Source organism: Saimiri boliviensis, chromosome 9, assembly GCF_048565385.1.
Source record: "Saimiri boliviensis isolate mSaiBol1 chromosome 9, mSaiBol1.pri, whole genome shotgun sequence".
In the NCBI taxonomy this organism is placed as follows: Eukaryota; Metazoa; Chordata; class Mammalia; order Primates; family Cebidae; genus Saimiri; species Saimiri boliviensis.
The window spans coordinates 110,319,952-110,339,782 of NC_133457.1; the positions used below are offsets into that span (position 1 = coordinate 110,319,952).

Here is a 19,831-nt window from a genome sequence, read left to right on the forward strand (position 1 = left end):
TAATTACAGGGAAGTATTTCTTTTTTTGTTTTGTTTTGTTTTTTGAGACGGAGTTTCGCTCTTGTTACCCAGGCTGGAGTGCAATGGCACGATCTCAGCTCACTGCAACCTTCGCCTCCTGGGTTCAGGCAATTCTCCTGCCTCAGCCTCCTGAGTAGCTGGGATTACAGGCACGCGCCACCGTGCCCAGCTAATTTTTTGTATTTTTAGTAGAGACAGGGTTTCACCATGTTGACCAGGATGGTCTCGATCTCTTGACCTCGTAATCCACCCGCCTCGGCTTCCCAAAGTGCTGGGATTACGGGCGTGAGCCACCGTGCCTGGCGGAAGTATGATTTCTAATTGGGAAATAACAAGCTATGTGAGGTATGAATAAATATATTAACTCTGGTCATCAGCCCAGTTTTGGTGGCTTGCTGTGTGCCAAGCACAGTGCTAGGCATTTACATGAACAATCAGGTCCTGCCTGATCTTTCAACCCTCCCTCCGTCCCCTTCATCGCTGGGGCCTGTCCTCTTTGCAGCCTTCTTTCTGCTTCTTGCGCATAAATCCAAGTTCTCTGCTTTTAAAAATGTTCCATCTGCCCAGATCTCCCTATGCATCCTCCCCAAGCTCCCGCCACCATCACGGTGACTGGTTCCTTCTCCTCACTCAGTCCTGAACTCAAATGGCACCTCCTCAGAGGGTCTCCCACCCCCGACCTCCCGATCTAATGAAACGCAGTCTTCTTCAAGTCCACGTGACTCACCCTGTACAAAATCCCCCTGAGTTATTCCTTCATGGCGTGATTTGTTGTGTGAAAGTGTTTACTACTAGACTAAACTCGAGGGGAACAAGGGAGCGTCAATCACCCCCTGCCACACTCCCAGTGCCTGGAACATGGAGAGGAGCAATAAATATCGAAGGATGAAACACGTTCTCTATAACTGGGTTTTATTGTTAGGAACATCGGTCAAAATCATGACTATTGTTCATGCCACAAGGATTAATTGAGCACCAACTGTGTACCAGGCATCATTCTGGGTGCTGGGGATACAACAGTGATCAAAGCAGACACTGGTTTTGCTCTCACAGAGCTTTCATGTTAGTAGCTCTGATAAGATGCATGTGTGAAATACCCAGCGTGTCACGTGGAACTTAGTGCTATGAAGAAAAATAAGGTAGGCAGTAGGAGAGAGTACGAGGGGAATCTTGGCATCAAATTTCATTCTTCCCTCCACAGAAGGGACTTTCAGTTCCCCTCCCCTCCACCTCCGCACCCTGACCCCCGAACCCTGTCAACATTTCTCAGTGTGACATTTTGTTTGAGGTCTCTGCAGCTCCAAGAACAATATTGGCTTTGATGCAGGTCCCAGGAGAGAGCCCTCAGACTGGAGTGGGGATTAGATCTCGCTTCTTTCTCCTGGAGGGGAAGTCAAGCAGTTTGACCTGGTGGGGCCTTTCCGCACTATGGGAAAGGGGGCAGGCCTGGGCCCTCCTGGTGTGGAGCTATGACTAACCCCGGGTTCTGGGTCATCCTCAGGCCTCCTCCATCCTGGACAGAGGGTCGAGGTTGACAAACATGAAGAGGCCTTTGATCGGCAGCAGACACCTAGTGTTCTGTTTTTTGTTCCAAACCTCAGGCCAGAAACATACTCTGTTTTGCCTCCAGCAGGGAAGACAGTGGGTAGGTGGGGTGTGTGTGTGTGTGTGTGTGCACACGCTCGCGTGTGTGTGTGTTTAGGGCATTGGGAGGAATCAGAGGAAGGCTCGTATGGGTCCTTGATTTTCTTTCCAACAAGCAGGCTAGGTTTGGAAGAGAGAATTCAATTCAATTCAAAATATCTAAGGAGCACCTACTAAATCCCAGGCACCACGGTACAAACTAGGACTAGAGCAGTGAACCAAACAGAGCTCCCTGCCCAGAGCCCGGGTTCTAGAGGGGGCCACAGACAGCAAACGAAGGACCAAGTGGATACAGAGGCTGTTGGGAGCCATGATGTGCTGGAGAGGAACGAGGCCGGGCAGCCGATGGGGCCGGGGTGAGGGTGCCCAGGCAAAGTGGCATTTGGTAGAGACCTGAAGGAAATGAGGAAGCAGCCATGTGACGATCAGTGGGAACGGTGTCTCAGGGAAAGGGAACAGCAGCTACGAAGGCCTGAGATGCGCCGAGGCTGGCATGTTGGAAGGACAGTAAGGAGCCCAGTGTGGCTTACCCAGGGGAACGGGGCAGAAGAACAGCAGGGGGGTCAGAACCAGGAGTGCCGGGGTAGGTGGGGGGAGGTCGAGCTATTGATCTCTCCCCCTGGGTGAGGTGGGGACTCCAAGAGTGGTTTTTCCTTTTTTTAAAAAAATTTTTAAATTTATTATTATTTTTAAGTTTCGTTTTGTTTCTTTTTAGAGACAGGCCCTCACAGTGTCATTCATCCAGGCTGGAGTGCACTGGATCAGTCACAGCTCACTGCAGCCTTGAACTCCTGGGCTCAAGTGATCCTTCCCGCCTCAGCCTCCCCAGTTGCTGGCACTACAGGCACGCACCACCTTGCCCAGCGGATCTGACCTGAGATTTAATAGAGTTCCTGGGCTGTGTGGAAACAGTGGGGATGAGGGCAGAAGTGGGGAGAACCATGAGGGGCGACCGCAGGGCTTCAGGGAAAAGATCGCACGGTCACATGGCCTATGCCAGGGTGGCCAGGAGGGGAACAGGTTGCCGATCCAAATTCATCAGCATTTTTTTTTTTTTTTTTTTTTTTTTACAGAGTCTCGCTCTGTCACCCAGGCTGGAGTGCAGTGGCACGATCTTGGCTCACTGCAACCTCTGCCTACTGGGTTCAAGCGATTCTCTTGCCTCAGCCTCCCGAGTAGCTGGGATCACAGGTACCCACCACCATACCCAGCTAACTTTTGTGTTTTTAGTAGAAATGGGGTTTCACCATGTTGGCAATCTGGTCTCAAACTCCTGACCTCAGGTGATCTGCCCACCTCGGCCTCCCAAAGTGCCAGGATTACAGGTGTGAACCACCACGCCCAGCCTTATCAGCTTTTTATTGAAGTGCAACATAAATACTGAAAAGCACTCATATAAACATGCCTGCAGTTTGATGAAGTTATTTACAAACCCAATCCACCCACATAACCAGCATCAAACTCAAGAATTAGAACTTGTCCATCCCCCGAGAAGTCCCCAGAAGCCCCCTTCAAATTACTGCCCCTCCTCCAAGGGCAATCAGTCTCCCCACTTTATATTTATAATTATATTTATAATTTATATTTATAATTATATTTATAATTATATTTTGAAAGTGACTCTGGCAGGATCTGCTGCTGGATTGAATGGGGGCAAGGGGAGCTGGTGAAAGATGGGAGTTGAAGAGAGCCTGCAGGTTTGGGGTGAATCTCTGGATTCCTGGGACTGCCATTTACTAAGACGAAAGTTTGTGGTGAGGGCAGAGACCAAAGGTGAAACCAGGGGTTTGTTTGGGGACATGTTGAGTTTTGAGATGCCTGTAAGACCCCTGGGGAAGATACAGGCTGTCTTATCTAAAGGCTGCAAATTCAAATGCTCTCAGGAAATGTAACAGGAGGAGTAAGACAGCTCATTCTCCTCTTACCTCTATAAGAAGAGCAATGGGACCAGTGTGTGATCAACAGTGACTCAGAGCCAAGGAGCAATGGGGACAGTGGAGACTGGAGTGAACTGGTAAGCACAGGCCCCTCTAAAAAGAGGGGTTAGAACAGGGCCCCCGCGTGGCCAGGTCTCCTGATGATGCTTCCAGGGAAGCCGGATGTCTGGATTTTTGCATATGAAACCATCCCAATTGTTTAACATCGGAAACTAAAAAGCAAACATTGTGCGGACCCAACAAAACTGCCTACATTTACAGCAACTCACTGGATCTAGATCAAATCCTCTACTTTACAGGTGGAGAAACTGAGGTGCAGGGAAGTCTAGAATTTTCCCCAAACTCACAGAGGGAATTGGTGGCAGACGTTGGCCAGGCCTTGAGTAGGCTGGGACTCAGTGTGGGGTTCCCACCTCCCTGGCCTTGGCAAGAATGGGCTGGAGTCAAGTCTGTCTCCTTGACTTTGATATAGATAGAGAGGCCCCAACCTGACCATGAACGGCAGCAAGATGCTATCAACAAGCATGGCTTTGGGGACCTGAGATCACTGTCTCAGGAATACTTTAGGAATACTTTTGGCTTCAAGTGATGGAAAACCTGATTTGCAGTGGCTTCAGCGTTGGAGATATTTGCCTGTGCATGTAGTAAGTACAGAAAGCGAGGTCTGAGGTCACTAAGGGAAGACTCATACTCTGCCCATTCCTCTACCTTATCGTCTTCCTCTCACTGATCTTCACTGTCAGCGGTGGCCTCATGGTCTCCAGATGGCTGCTGAACCTCCAGTTATCGCCACTGCAATGAAAAGCAGAAATTGTTGATGGCGATGTGCTGGTGTCAGGGCAGGGAGAGCGTTCTTACACCTCCTCACCTTCTAGGAGAAGCAAAATCTTCCAGAGAAGAAAATCTTTCACAGAAGCAATCTTCGCAAATTTGCTCTTGTATCTTATTGGTCAGAAAAGGATCACATGCTGATATGGTTTGGAGGTTTGTCCTCTTCAAATCTCAGGTTGACATGTGACCTCCAGTGTAGGAGGAAGGGCTGGTGGGAGGTACTGGATCACGGGATCACGGGGGCAGATCTCTCGTGAATGGCTTGGTGCCCTCTCCGTGGTAACCTCTGAGTGAGCTCTGGCTCTGTTCACAAGAGAGCTGATCGTTTAAAGGAACCCTGCTCCTCTGCTACCTTCCTTCTCTCTCTTGTTCCTGCTCTTGCCGTGTGACACCGTCTGCTCCCACTTTGCCTTCTGCCATGACTGGAAGCTTCCTGAGGCCCTCATCAGAAGCAGATGCTGGAGCCATGCTTGGACAGCCTGCAGAACTATGAGCCAATTAAACCTCTTTTCTCTGTAATTTACCCAGCCTCGGATGTTTCTTTATAGCAATGCAAACAGCCTAATACCCATGTCCATTTCTAATCAGGGACCAATCTGACCTTTCCTGAGATGAAGCTGTCTTCACCTAACTAATATCTAGACTAACTGGGGTTCTGTCCAAAAGGAATAAGGAAGGTAGGCTGGGTGCCGTGGCTCATGCCTGTAATCCCAGCACTTTGGGAGGCCAAGGTGGGTGGATCACTTGAGGTCAGGAGTTCGAGACCAGCCTGTCCAACATGGTGAAACCCTGTCTCTACTAAAAATTACAAAAATTAGCCAGGCATGGTGGCATGCGCCTGTAATCCCAGCTACTTGGAAGGCTGAGGCAGGAGAATTGCTTGAACCTGGGAGGTAGACATTGCAGTGAGCTAGCACCACTGTACTCTAGCCTGGGTGACAGAGTGAGACTCCGTCTCAAAAATAAAATAAAATAAATAAATAAATAAAAGGAGGGTGACTTTTGGTAGGCAATAATGCCTGGCACAATCTCTACCATTTCCAGGCTGATGACTCTGAGAAAGTTGCTTAGCACCTCTGAGCCTCTACTCCCCCATCTGTAAAATGGGTACGGTAGGTGGATATGTTGTTTCTTGCCCTCTCGACATCCGTTTCCTATTTTTCCGATAAAATACTCAGGTAGGAGTACTCAGAACAGCAGCCTCAGCATCACCTGGGAGCTTGTTAGAAATGCAGATTCTCAGGGCAGTCTCAGACCTTTGATTCAGAAGCTTTGGAATGGCAGCCTGGCGATGTGGGAAAGTGCATCTTGTCTACCCTTAGCTTATAAGGGGAACACATGAAGCTGTATTACAATCGCCTGTTGATTGTTCTCTAAGAACAGTAGCCACCTAAATGACATCATAACAACATTGCTCACTGTCACCATGTGCCATGCCCTGTGCTCCAAGTTCTCCACACACCTCCTCATATGAATGCTTGTGGTGGACGTGGATGCGCGACCCAGACCCCTTCAAGGAAGAACTGATTGCCCCAGAGGCAGGGAGAGTGCTCTGCAGTCAGCTTCTGTGATCTGCCCCTCCAGGGATCGCCTCACAGTGGGCAGAGAGTGGCCTTGCCTGAGCTTGGTCCCTTCCAGGGGTGACCCCCCAGTGACTGCACAATGTGAGACTGCAAAGTCCTGGCCGTCTCAGGCCATCTTATGACATCTCTGAAGAGCCGTATCAGCCACAGAGCTCCCGCGGGATTGGCTGAAGCTGCTGCTGGGTCTCAGCTCCACTTCTCTCTCCCTGTCTCCTGCATCCTCCATGCTGTGGAGTTGATCCCAAGGGCTGGCCTTCACAAACACCCTGCAGCTCAGCTGCATCTCAGAGGCTGCTTCCCGGGGGTCCTGACCAGTGACAATACTCACAGTAACTCCACCATGCAGCACCATTGTGAGCCCATTTTTCAGATGAGGACTCTGAGGCACAGAGAGGTACAAGGAAGGGATCCCAGGCCATGCACCTGGTAAACAAGGAGACATGGGCTGGGAAGCCAGCATACTTGTGAATAGAGAAGTGGCACATTCTGGCTTTAAAAGGGTTCCCTGGGCTGCTGAGTGAGGAAGAACGAAGGGGCCAGGACCGAGGCCAGGGGCTCCCAGGCAGCAGCTGGACCTTGTCATCCCTGCAGCTTTCTCAGACGAGCCAGACACAGCCCATGTGCTCACTAAATACCCTGTAAAGGAGTGAGTGAAGAGAGAATGGATGAAACATTAAGACCAGAAGGAACTAGATATCCTCATTTATATCCTGCTCATTACATGGTGCACAATTAGCACAGTGCCTGCTACACACAGGTGCTCAGCTAAGGTGGTGTTGAGTGAATAAATGAACACGTTCAAAGGAGGGAGGAAGGGAGGCAGGGACTTGGGAAGAAAAGATGGAAGTAGAGGAAGGAGAAGCGGAGAAAAGAAAGGGAGGAAGAAAGAGGGGAAGGAGGGAGGAGGAAGAGAAGAAAGAGAAGGGAGGTTTCTTTACCTGTCGGCACCGAGAATGATGGTAACTTATGACCCCTGGTGGCAGAAAAGTGCACAGTCCTTTGAAATTGCGGTGCCTAGAATTAAGGACCCAAGGGGAGACTCCTAGCTCCCCAAGAGGTTAGGGCTGCGTTCATTTGCTTTCTATTGCTCTTAAAAGAATACTTTAGGCCGGGCGCGGTGGCTCAAGCCGGTAATCCCAGCACTTTGGGAGGCCGAGGCGGGTGGATCACGAGGTCAAGAGATCGAGACCATCCAGGTCAACATGGTGAAACCCTGTCTCTACTAAAATACAAAAAATTAGCTGGGCATGGTGGCGCGTGCCTGTAATCCCAGCTACTCAGGAGGCTGAGGCAGGAGAATTGCCTGAACCCAGGAGGCGGAGGTTGCTGTGAGCCGAGATCGCGCCATTGCACTCCAGCCTGGGTAACAAGAGCGAAACTCCGTCTAAAAAAAAAAAAAAAAAAAAAAAAAAAACCAATACTTTAAACTGGGTAATTTATAAAGAGAAGGCGTTTGTTCCTTACTGTTATGGAGGAGTACAAGGTCAAGGGGGCACATCTGGTGACAGCCTTCTTGAAGGCAGGGACTCTAAGGAGACCTGAGGCGGCACATGGCATCACAAGGCAAGGGTGGTGGGTGTGCCAGCTCAGGTCCCTCTCCCTCTTATAAAGCCGCCAGTCCTGCTTTCATAATATCCATTAATCTATGAATCCACACGTGGATTAATTCATCATGAGGGCAGAGCCCTCAGGATCCAATAACCTCTTAAAGGCCCCATCTTTCCATACTGCTACACTGGGCATTAAGTTTCTAACGCCAGAAATTTGGAGGACACGGTCAAACCATAGCAGGTGCAGACCCTTGTAAGAACACGGGCTCCTCCATCGGGGTTCTGGTGGTCAGTGACAGCTGGGTTAGGACTAGAGTGAAACAAGTGAGGCACAAACTTAAGGGGGCACCAAAAACCTCAATAATCGACAAAGATCTTAATGGGATGGTTTAAAAAATCAAATTGGCAAACTATGGCCCACAGGCTGTCTGATTTATAAATAAAGGTTTATTGGAAGCAGGGCCAGGAATACGGTTGACTCACTTGAATCAGAGATTATGCCCTGCTTGCCTTCCCTAACGCAGGTGTTCCTACCCCTAAGGCAGCACGAGGTGTGGGCTTGGTCAGCTCAGCCCGTCCAACAATAAGAACGCCGCTTGTTTGGAGCACTTACTAAGTCAGCTTTAAAGCACCTCTGCTCTGGAACTACCTCTCTTGGCCCCATGGACTGGGCCCGGAAGCACTTTTAAATGGCCGGGCGCGGTGGCTCAAGCCTGTAATCCCAGCACTTTGGGAGGCCGAGGCGGGTGGATCACAAGGTCGAGAGATCGAGACCAACCTGGTCAACATGGTGAAACCCCGTCTCTACTAAAAATACAAAAAATTAGCTGGGCATGGTGGCGCGTGCCTATAATCCCAGCTACCCAGGAGGCTGAGGCAGGAGAATTGCCTGAACCCAGGAGGCGGAGGTTGTGGTGAGCCGAGATCGCGCCATTGCACTCCAGCCTGGGTAACAAGAGCGAAACTCCGTCTCAAAAAAAAAAAAAAAAAAAAAAAAAAAAATCTTCCAGGAATGTGGGCCTGTGTCAAGTGTTGGTCACATCTCTGTCATATCACATTTCCCTGGCTCTGCCATTCACTGAGTGGCCTGGGGCAAGACTTAATTTCTCCGTGTCTCATTCGCATCTTCTGTAAAATGGGTGAATACATGCAAAAAACGGAGTCACTCTATCATAAAGTCAGCTGCTGTTAAAAGCATGGGTCTGAATCCCAGCTCTGTCACTAATACTCTAGGACAGGTTATTTCCCATGGCCGAGGGTTTCCTCCACTGTAAAATGGAGATTATAATCCTCATCTGGCTGGGTTCAGGTAGGGATTCACACAAAACTGATGTGTTGGCTCAGCTCTGCAAAGCACCTGCAGCTCCCCCGTGGATGTCAAGGGATCTCAAAGTGCAGAGGGCTCCTTAGCCATTTGCAAGATTGAATTAGGGAAGAAATCCACTGTTCACATAGGAATGTTTGTTAACCCTTTATTTCCCACTGTGGGCTAAGTGCACAGACGGACAATTCTCCTGGGGGCATTTGTGAAGTTTCTCCAGTCTCCAATATCTACTGCTTGCCCCCTCGATACTTGCAAAGATCATTACTGTTTTCTGACAGCTGCGGCTACCCCCAGCGCCACTGGCCACTGATACAGGAGGCAGAAAGATATTATTTAGGCAGATATTGAGGGCAAAAGAATCCTCGGCAGAATTTCCCTTCCAACAAAAAGCAGCCCCAGAAATCATTTATTTTCTAACAAAGAGCAGCCTGAAAAATCCAGCTGCAAACATAAAGAAGCTGGACGCTTGCACAGGGGAATGCTGGTAGCTGTGCCAACAGAAAAGGGCTACTTGGGAGCCAGGCATGTCCACCAGGGAGGCTCCGTCTTCCCTTTTTTCACCAAGTGTACAGTAATAAAGAAGTGGGCAACATGGCACAGCTAGGGCAAAGAACTCGAATGCATGAAAGACTGGGGTGGGGGCACTGAGATTCATACTCTACGCAAATGGCACACCTGGTCCAACCAGTTTTTCATGCCGTCTGTAGATCAGACACCACCTCCTCACCAGCTCATCTATAAAGCCCCCTGCATTTCACTGCAGATCCAGCAACCCATTTTTCCAGGACCCCTTTTGTAGTGGAGAGCTATTCTTTCACCTATTAAACTTCTGTTCTTAACCTCACTGTGGGTCCACATCCTTGACCTTTGTAACCATGAGACAAGGAACCTCCGGTGTTACCCCAGACAAGGCTGCTCCTCCATCACTCTTCCTGCCTCGGTGGCTGCCGGGTCCTGTGCCAAGCAGTTGGCGCATGCTCGCCATGGCTTCTACCCTGGCTAATGTTTTCACTGGTCCAGTTGGTTTTAGTTGCCTTCTCACGTCCAGTTTTCCTGCTTCCACTCTTGCCCTCTAGGTTTTCTGCCAGCCACCAATGCAAGCTCGTCACAGGGCCCTTCGGGATCTGGCTCTGCCTCTCCCATCTCAGGTTCTGCTCCTCCTTGCTCGCTGATGCCGGCCACAACGGCCTTGCTGTTGGGGATGTTCCTTCTTCACCAACTTTATACGCCACAGCCTGCCTGGGATATGCTCCCTTCATCTCCTGTGTCTCTGGTTTCCCTTCACATCTTCACTCATCACTGTCTGAAACTGTCTGTTCCCCAGGAAAGCAAGCTTCATGTTCCCCTCTCTTACAGTCAGTGCCTGGCACATAGTGAGTACTTATTCATCCATTCTCACGCTGCTAATAAAGTCATACCCGAAGCTGGGTAATTTAAAAAGGAGAAATTTAATTACAGTTCAGCATGGCTGGAGATGCTCAGGAAACTTAGAATCATGGCCAAAGGGGAGCCAAAAACTCCTTTTTTCATATGGCGGCAGGAAGAAGTACTGAACAAGAGAAAAGCCCCTTATAAAACCAGCAGCCTCTGTGAGAACTCACTATCGTGAGAACTCACCATCGTGAGAACTCACTATCAAGAGAACAGCCCCCAGGATCAAATTACCTCCCACTGGGTCCCTCTGGGGATTACAAAAACAATTTGAGATTGGGTGGGGACACAGCCAAACCGTATCAGGTAGGGATTTGTTGACTTAATGCACAAAAGCACAAAGCAGGTACTAGCCTTATAGTACATGTGAGGAAACTGAGGAATGAGCCATCTCAGTCATGTTGGAAATTTTTTTTTTTTTTTTTTTTTGAGACAGAGTTTCGCGCTTGTTACCCAGCCTGGAGTGCAATGGTGCGATCTCGGCTCACTGCAACCTCTGCCTCCTGGGTTCAAGCAATTCTCCTGCCTCAGCCTCCCGAGTAGCTGGGACTACAGGCACGCACCACCATGTCCAGCTAATTTCTGTATTTTTAGTAGAGACGGGGTTTCACCTTGTTGACCAGGATGGTCTCGATCTCTTGACCTCGTGATCCACCCGCCTCGGCCTCCCAAAGTGCTGGGATTACAGGCATGAGCCACCACGCCCGGCCCCATGTTGGGAATATTAATTGAAAAACTTGTCAGCTCCTGTGGTCCTTGGAGTTCCTAAAAAATAATGTTATATGCCAATACTTATTACAGTACTATAAAGAGGCACCATATCCCATATCTCATTTGTCAGTGGAAAGAATACAGATTTGGAGCCAGGTAAAAGTGCCCTTGCTACCTGTGATGTCTTGGACAAGTTCCCACCCTTTGGGATCTGTTTCTCCATCTATAAAATGGGGACAATGCCTAACTTAAGAGTTATTTTAGATCCAGTGTAAAAATTCCTAGCCCAGTGCCTGACATGCAGTAAGCAGACAATATTAGTTTTCCTCTCTACTAGACACAACTACCCAGGAAGGGAAGTCTTCCCTCATTCCTAGACATCCACTCCGTGTTGGGCACTTGGGGCGTGCTGACTGTGATGAATGAAACAGACATGGTACTGGTACTACTATTACAGAATGTTTGCTTCACGTGAACAGGCACTGACTGTATCATCTCTGAACACAACGGAATGAAGCTAGGAATGAGTAACAAAAGAAAAACCGGAACATTCATCAGTGTATGGAAATACAGATTTCTAAACAATCAAGGGGTCCAAGAAGAAATCCCAAGAGAAATTAGAAAATACATTGAGATGAATGAAAGCAAAAGCACCAAATACCAAAACTGACAGCGTGTGATGGAAGCGGTGTGCAGAGGGAAACACACGCTGTAAATGTCCGTGTTAAGAAACAGGACGGTAACTGTGTGAGGTGATGGGTGTTAATTAGCTCAGCTGTAGCAATCATTTCAGAATGTATATGAAAACATCATACTGTATACTTTATTTTTTATAAGAATAAATTTTCTTACAAAAGAACAGGCACCGTGTCTGCCTGGCTCACCACTGTACCCCGTCCCCAACATGGTGCCGAGGAACAAAATATGTTTGTTGAATGGAGTTTACAAAGAAGAAAAGTATTTTATACATCCCTTCCCTCCCCACCCACACACGGCTTCTTCTGCTGGGCAAGTTTAAAAGCTAGCTCCTAGGACTTCTAAATCCACACTCGGTTTACCTGTGCCTCAAACCAGACTTCAGCAAACTTCAGTCTTCACAAGTCACTTGACCATTTTGGCTCTACCGACTCACTGCCTGTGACAGAAATCAACTCAGTTTGCTTACCTGTATAAACTTACAAGGAACTTGGTATCAACCACTTGTCTTACTTAGAAGGTAACCACAAAAATACAGAGCAATAAAAATAAAAACAATGTTAACATGAATCTCAGTTGCCTGAAAGTTGTAACTCTGCTTTTTTAAGAGAGAAATTGGAGTTAAGCAGAGTTTTCATTTTTTGATTATGACCCTGAAAGAGAAATGTATTTGACATCAAAACTCAGTACATATCCTTGTCTCTATATACATGAGAAAGTTTCATAAAACAATATGCTGATAGTCTATTCTGAAATTCTACTTCATTGTAAAAAATTCTAGTTGTACACCCATTAAACTGGTTTCAAGACAAATATATCACGTGCAACAAAAAAACACTAGGCTATGGGGCTGATAAAGACCTATCAGCAACTGAGACTTCATCCTCATCTCACAGGGACTCAAAAGAGAAGAAAGTTCTCACGTGGTTCAGTGCTCCACCCATGTACCTGAGATGTACAAGTCACAACCTGGGAGAAAGCCTGTCCTAGATTTACTTTAAATACCCAATTCCGCCTAGAACGTGTCTTAGATACATAGAAAGCTCCAGTAGTGCCGATGATAATGACACACCAGGCACGATCACACACCACTTACAAATATCTTAACACCGTTACTTAGATCTACTCTTACTTGCAGCATTTCTTCAAATATACTTTGAAAAAAACAGCTTCACTGTGTGTGGTGGTCAGACACATTCTTCTACCCAACCATGGACCTCTTTCTTCCTCTCAGGCGTACTTCATCTAATTTTTTTAGCACTGGCCTGGCCTTTTTGGAGGAGGTGGAGTAGCTCTTCAGAAAGGTTTCAAACACAGTTTCAGTGTTGGGATGGGTACTGAGGAAGGCCTTCTCCAGGACATAGAGGTCTACTCCCTTATCCTCTGGAAGTGCTGAAATGAAACTCAGCCCAAAGTCTATCAGCACGATGTTCAGCTGTTCCAGCGGGGGTTTCAGGAGCATGTTGGAGGTGGTGAGATCACCATGAATGAGGTCTTCGTCGTGCATTCGAGCCAAAACCTGCCCAATTTCCTTGGCTAAGTTGGAGAGACTCTGGGGAGTTTTTTCAGCCTCCATAGTGGACTGAATATAATCGCGAACAGTCACCGAGCCTTCAATTTCTTCCATATATAGGCAGTTGGAAGCATAGTCCGCAAAAAAGACAACTGGGGCAGATATTCCTGAAATCAAGACATAAGTGGTTATTGGGTTGAATTTTCTTTTTTAATGGTAAACTTAATTTTCAAAGATTAAGCCAGTTTTTCCAACTATATCTACTTATTTCAGGATGATTTAGGAATGCTGCAGGAAATCGTACAACTTAACTCATCTGGAATATGCCCCTGCTCATGCCCACTGCAGGACTATGCCTGGGACCACCCCACAGCTAAGTTGAGGAGGCAAAAGCTTCCTCCTCCCTTCCAAACCACCCTTTCTCACTGAACTTCATTTATCACACTCTCTCCCTGAAAAAAACAAAACAAAGGCCAGATGCACTGGCTCGTGCCTGTAATCCCAGCACTTTGGGAGGCTGAGGCAGGTGGATCACTTGAGGTCAGAAGTAGTTCGAGACCAGCCTGGCCAACATAGTAAAACCCCATCTCTACTAAAAACACAAAAATACAAGTAGCTCGTAGTACCAGCTACTTGGGAGGCCGAGGCAGGAGAATAGCTTGAACCCAGGGGGTAGAAGTTGCAGTGAGCTGAGATCACACCACTGTACCACTCCAGCCTTGGTGACAGAGCGAGACACTGTCTCAAAAACCAAAAACAAAAACCAAAGAGCAAGGCACAGCCCAGTCAGGGCAGGTTCTACTAACGAGGTCACAAACAGAAGGCCAGCAGTGGGCTGACTTCGAGGTTCATCTTCAGAGAGGACAGGGTTCAAATCCCGTCTCCTTTTCTTATTAGTTGTCTAATCTTAAAGTTACATTAACTTCTCTAAGCTTCAGTTTCTGCTGCTATTACATAGGAACAAAAGCTCCAATAAACTCAATGAATCTTTACCGAAAGTCAACCCGGCTCAGTATACTTTTCTAGAAACTTAGAGATAAATCAATGGGGTATAGCAATAAACAAAGCAGTTATAATACAATCCCTGCTTAACATATCATATCATAAGAGGCCAAAAACAGAAATACGAACACACAAATAACTTCATGAAATCTTAAGTCTTTACAAGGGCAGCATGTGTCTGCTTGTTGGCTAATGAATTGCTCGGCTCCCCTCCCCGAGGTCTCCCAGCACTTACAATGTTCTGGTGCCCACAGCTGTCTAAAAAACACTGATGAAAGAAAGAAAGGCAAAAAGTGTAAAAGTGAAAAGCCAGTGCTTCTGAGTCAGAGGCATATGGACCTGAGGGCCTGGACCGGCCACTTAGTAGCTGTGTAACCTTGGGCAAGTTACTTCTTTCTTGAGTGTCAATTTCTCATCTGAGGACAAGGTTTATGGTGCTAGCGTACAATGAAAGAATATGTTTAATGAAAAAATAAATAGGCAATTTAGTGAAGTCCAGCATTTATTAAGCACTATGTGCCAGGCACACATTCGAACATAATACGTGGCACATATACCTTCTCTAATGGTCACAACATCCCTATGACATGGATACTGCTACTATGTCTCCCATTTCATAGGTGAGAAAAATGAGGCTGAGAGGCTAAATAACTTGTTGAAAGGCTACGTAAGAAGCAGCAGAGTTACTCTATCAACCCAAAGAGCCTGGCTCCAGGGCAAATACTTGTAATTACACCTGTTTCTTAAGACTAATAAGTGAACAGATAATGATCGACAACTGAAACGAGTCAAATAGGGAAACCAAGGCTCAGGGAAGTTAAACATGTTCAACGTTGAGCCCAATAATGACAGAGCCCAGATCTGAACCAGGCAGAACGGCCCGGGACAAACGCTTGACCCTGCAAGGCCACGTGGTTTCTTAAGACTTAATGAAGAAAGGGATGAAAGAATAACATTTCTGAAAGGCAGGCTAAGGCAGAAGGCACATAAGGAAAAACTGAGACAAATCGAGGCTCGGAGAGCAGGAGAGTCCCTCGCCCGTCCAAGCCCCAAAGCCTCGGGACCACCCACGCCAGGATCCGGGCCCACCTTACCTGCGCGGCGGCAGCGGAGGAGCGCCCGGGCCTCCTGCACCGTCCGCCGCCTGCCAAGCCGCGCCTCCAGCGCCGGGTGCCGGTAACCCTTGGGGAAGCGGTGCTTCACCACCGCCGCGCGGCCCTGGAAGCGGCCGCGGAACACGCGCGCCTCGGCGCCCTGCTTCACCAGCTCCAGGCCGCTCAAGAAGCGGCTGCTCCGCTCCCGGGCCGCGGCCAGAGCCTCAGCCTCCGGCGCGGGTTCCTCGCCACCGTCGGGCACAGCAGCTCTGGGTGCCGCCATGACTGTGGTCCGTGAAACAGCTCGGACGGATCAGCTGTCCCTGAAAACGATCGCGATGCTTCGGCTCGCTTCGGAAATCCCCGGACTTCTTCTGCTACCCGAACGCGTCTACCCCGGCAACTTCCGGCCTGTGAGTGGTTACGCCTCCCAACTTTGAAGCCTTGGGTTCCCTGCCGGAAGGGCTCTTGTGGCCCCGCCTTCCACCTCTTCCGTTATCTCCGTAGCGTTCGGCAACTCTCGGAAAGCGGCCCTTCCCCACTCCTCGGCTCTCTCCGGAAATCTTCGGTAACTCTCGCCGCCGGCTTTGGGGCCCACCTCCAAACTGGTTGTCTCTTTCCGGAAAACTTCGGCGCCTGTCGAGAAAAACGCCGGAAGCTCTTTGCTCATTTCAGGAGTCTTCCTGGACAGCTGCACCCCCTAGTAGTTTATTTTTGAAACTCCTGTTCCCCTGACTCCTAAATTTTCCCCAAAATGCACTCAAGCTAGTCAGAGTCGCGCGGGTCAAGACGATGAACCATGTTTCCGACCTCGTCTTAAGTGGTAGGTTAGCTACCATTCAGTGCATTCAGAAGAAATAAGGTTAAATAATGAAAACCCTTCTTAAGGAAACGAAAATGGAGACTCAGAGAGGGCAATGGGGGTGGTGGGGGCTGGGGAATCCAGGAAAATTTTCCGGAGACAGAACCTAAACTGAATTGGGAGTAATTAAACTTTTCGGTTTCTACCTGTTTCATTATAAAGCGAATACAGGCCGTAGCAAATTCTTATACAATACAGAGCTTTGCACACACGCACAGACATCAAAACCTGCCTATCCCCCTTGCAATCTGTGACGCCGCTGGCCGTTAGTTTCTTTCCAGACTTTTCTTTTATTCAACAAACACACTCACATATGGTTGTGGCTTTTTTTCCAATACAAATGACATCATACTGTGGGTTCTTCTGCAACTTGCTTTTCATTTTCCTAGACAATTTATCTCGGACTATATTCTATTTCACTACACACAGAGCGACCACGTCCTTCTGCCTGGTCAGGTGGTTTCTTGTTGCTAAACAATTGTTTCCAGTTTGTTGTTTTTCAGGAAAACATTTTACTCTGGCCAGTTTATTGTAAAAGATAGTATAAGAGATAAAAATGAACAGCCAAATGAAGCGATGCATAGGGAAAATTAAATATGGTAGGTATTTATCGTAAATAACGTTGTGAAATACGTATACATTGTGGAATGGCTAAATCCAGCTAGTTAATATTACCTCACATACTGATCGTTTTGGGGCTGAGGACACTTAAAATCTATTATCTTAGCATTTTTTCAAGAATACAACACATTGTTATTATCTACATTCACCATGTTCAATAGATCTCATGAATGTATTCCTCTTGTCTAACTGAAAGTGAGTTGAGTTTTTTACCTTCCTCATGTAAGTGAGATCATGAGATATTTGTCTTTCTGTGCCTGGCTTATTTCCTTTAACACAATATCCTCCACTTCCAGTTCCATCTATGTTGCTGTAAATGACAACGTTTTTCTTTTCTTTTCTTTTTTCTTTGAGACCGCGTTTCACTCTTGTTGCCCCAGCTGGAGTGCAATGGCGCGATCTTGGCTCACCGCAACCTCTGCCTCCCTGGTTCAAAAGATTCTCCTGCCCCAGCCCCCCGAGTAGCTGGGATTACAGGTGCATGCGCCACCATGCCTGGCTAATTTTGTATTTTTAGTAGAGACGGAGTTTCTCCATGTTGGGCATGCTGATCTCGAACTGCCGACTTCAGGTCAACCGCCCTTCTCGGCCTCCCAAAATGCTAGGATTACAGGCATGAGCCACTGTACCCAACTTAGTATCCCCTTTTTACTCTCAAAAGCATCCTAGTTTGGATGACATAATATATGGTTAACCTATGGGTAGTAGAATGGAGATGGGAGGGAGTGATGCAATTTATTTTTAGTTTTTATTTTTATTTTAATTGAGACAGGGTCTTGCTCTGTTGCCCAGGCTGGAGTGCAGTGGTGCAACCTCCTGGGTCTCAAGCAATCCTCCTACCTCAGCCTCCCAAGTACCTGGGACTGCAGGCATGTGAAAAAGATACCAAATTCATTCATTGTCTCTGTGGTTACCAAATTCACCATGCTCAGCCAATTGTTATCATTTTTTGTAGAGACAGGTCTCCCTGTGTAGTGCAGGCTGGTCACAAACTCCTGGCCTCAAGTGATCCTCCTGCCTCACTGATCTTCTGGGATTACACACGTGAGCTACCATGCCCAGGCTAATTTTAAATAAAGTGGTTGAGAAGGTGTCAATGAAAAGGTGACATTTGAGCCTTGTGAATGGATTCCTGGGGGAAGATCTTTCCAGACAGTAGGGGCCCCAGGGAGGAAGTGTGCTTGACACGTTTGAGGAAGAGTGAGTTCTTTAACCTCTCTGTGCTTTAGTTTCCTCATCTGTAAAATAGGATTTTACATAACATCCACCTTGTAGGGTTTTTGTGATGATTACATAAATAATGAGAGGTAAAACACATAGAACTGTGCTGGGCACATGATACATACTTCGAAATGGAAGCTATTATTATGATGGAGTGTTTAGTACGATGACTATTACAATTGGACCCCCAGTATCCAACCACTGCTCCTTATAGGGGAAGGGGCTTCACATTGTGTGGTGTCTCAGGGAACAGGGAAACCACCTCCCACTATAGATGCCTCTCCTTTGCCCTATCCTTGTGTTGCTTGCAACAAGAACCCTGACTTGTACCACTCCTGAGTGGAGGTGTGTTGTGGTTACCGTATTAATTAGCTAGGGAACAAAATAAACTGCTGTAACAAAGTAACCTCCAATAGGGGCTTAAATATCTGGGAGATTTATTTCTTGCTTATGTAACAGTTCAGATTTGTCATTCTCAACTTCTGGCTTCCTCCTGAGTCTATTCCACTTGTTGCCCTCTCCACGCAGCAAAAAGGGTGATGAGGATCAGGAAAAAGAGATCAACCAGCTAAGAACTTGGCCCAATACACATGTCACTTCCACTCTCATCCTATTGGCCAGAACGTAGTCACATGAAAGATGCAAAGGAAGCTGGGAAGTGTATTCTTTGGCAGGGCAGCCACGGACTCGGCTGAAACCATAGGGGATTATCACTAAAAGGAAGTAGGAGAGGAATGATACTGGGAGACAATTAATAGACTGCAATGGTTTGATATTTTAAATTGCAGGTAATATCAATCAACTAATTAGCAGTAAGCTGATTTATTATCTTACAGAATTTCAAGAGATGTGGTCTGGTATGGTGGCTCATGCCTGTAATTCCAAAACTTTGGGAGGCCAAGGCAAGTGGATCACCTGAGGTCAGGAGTTCCAGACCAGCCTGGCCAACAGAGCAAAACCCCATCTCTACTAAAAATACAAAAAGTTAGCCGAGCGTGGCAGTCTACGCCTGTAGTCAGGAGTCTGAGGCAGGAGAATCACTTGAACTCAGAGGCAGAGGTTGCAGTGAGCCAAGATCACACCATTGCACTCCAGCCTGGGCAACAATAGTGAAATTCCATCTCAAAAATAAAATTTTTCAAAAGGTGGAAGGTCCCAGCTGTCATTAGATACCAAGGACACGGGGGCTTTTCATGCTTTTCCACCAGCCTCAGCGTGTTGTTTCGTCATTCTTGTCACCTTATGATCTCAAGATGGCTACCAAAGTTCCACACATTATCTGAAGACACGGAAACATTTGGTTCAAGAAGAGGGGTAGTACCCCCTGTATACTTCTATCTGGGAGAAAATCCTTTGCTGAAGTCTCTCCTCACCCCGTCACGCTTCCTGTAAATGGCATTGGTCACAGTTGGCCCGTGTGTCTTTGGCTTAGCTACAGAGGAAGCTGGAAAAGTGAGGATCTGGCATCTTCAGCCTCTGAAGATGGAGATGTGTTCTACAGTAAACGAGGAAGGGAGCTGGGCATAGCTACTGGAAAGGCAGCCACCAATGGCTGGCACACTGTGATGCACCCACCAACATCATTTCTCTGAATTTCAGTTTCATCATCTTCAGAATCGGGATAATTAGTTCTACTTTGTCAAGCGCTTATAAAAATTAAATAAGATGTTCAACATGAGGGTGCCTGGTGGATAGCAGACACTTCATTTGTTCATTTTTCTTCCTTCCACCCGTCAGTCATTGGGGCCCTGCTTGAAATACCAAAGCAAAGCCCTTTGGTCTGAGGGTTG

General features: G+C 47.5%; 1 protein-coding gene across 1 annotated transcript; it reads right to left on the reverse strand.

The window, feature by feature from the left end:
* Nucleotides 1-9,024: 9,024 nt before the first annotated feature.
* On the reverse strand, nucleotides 9,025-15,777 carry TP53RK (TP53 regulating kinase). Its single transcript, XM_003936486.4, has 2 exons — nucleotides 15,338-15,777; nucleotides 9,025-13,408 (listed from the first exon to the last, which is right to left on the reverse strand). Exons 1-2 carry the CDS (start codon nucleotides 15,618-15,620, stop codon nucleotides 12,930-12,932), a joined length of 762 nt encoding a protein of 253 aa, XP_003936535.1. The 5' UTR covers nucleotides 15,621-15,777; the 3' UTR covers nucleotides 9,025-12,929.
* Nucleotides 15,778-19,831: the final 4,054 nt, after the last annotated feature.

What these genes read in the sequence shown, in the direction of transcription:
- TP53RK (XM_003936486.4), bottom strand. Translation starts at nt 15,620, where the DNA reads ATGGCGGCACCCAGAGCTGCTGTGCCCGACGGTGGCGAGGAACCCGCG. An exon ending in CCTCCGCTGCCGCCGCGCAG is followed by an intron (nt 13,409 to 15,337) that starts GTAAGGTGGGCC and finishes TCTTGATTTCAG; the next exon opens with GAATATCTGCCCCAGTTGTC.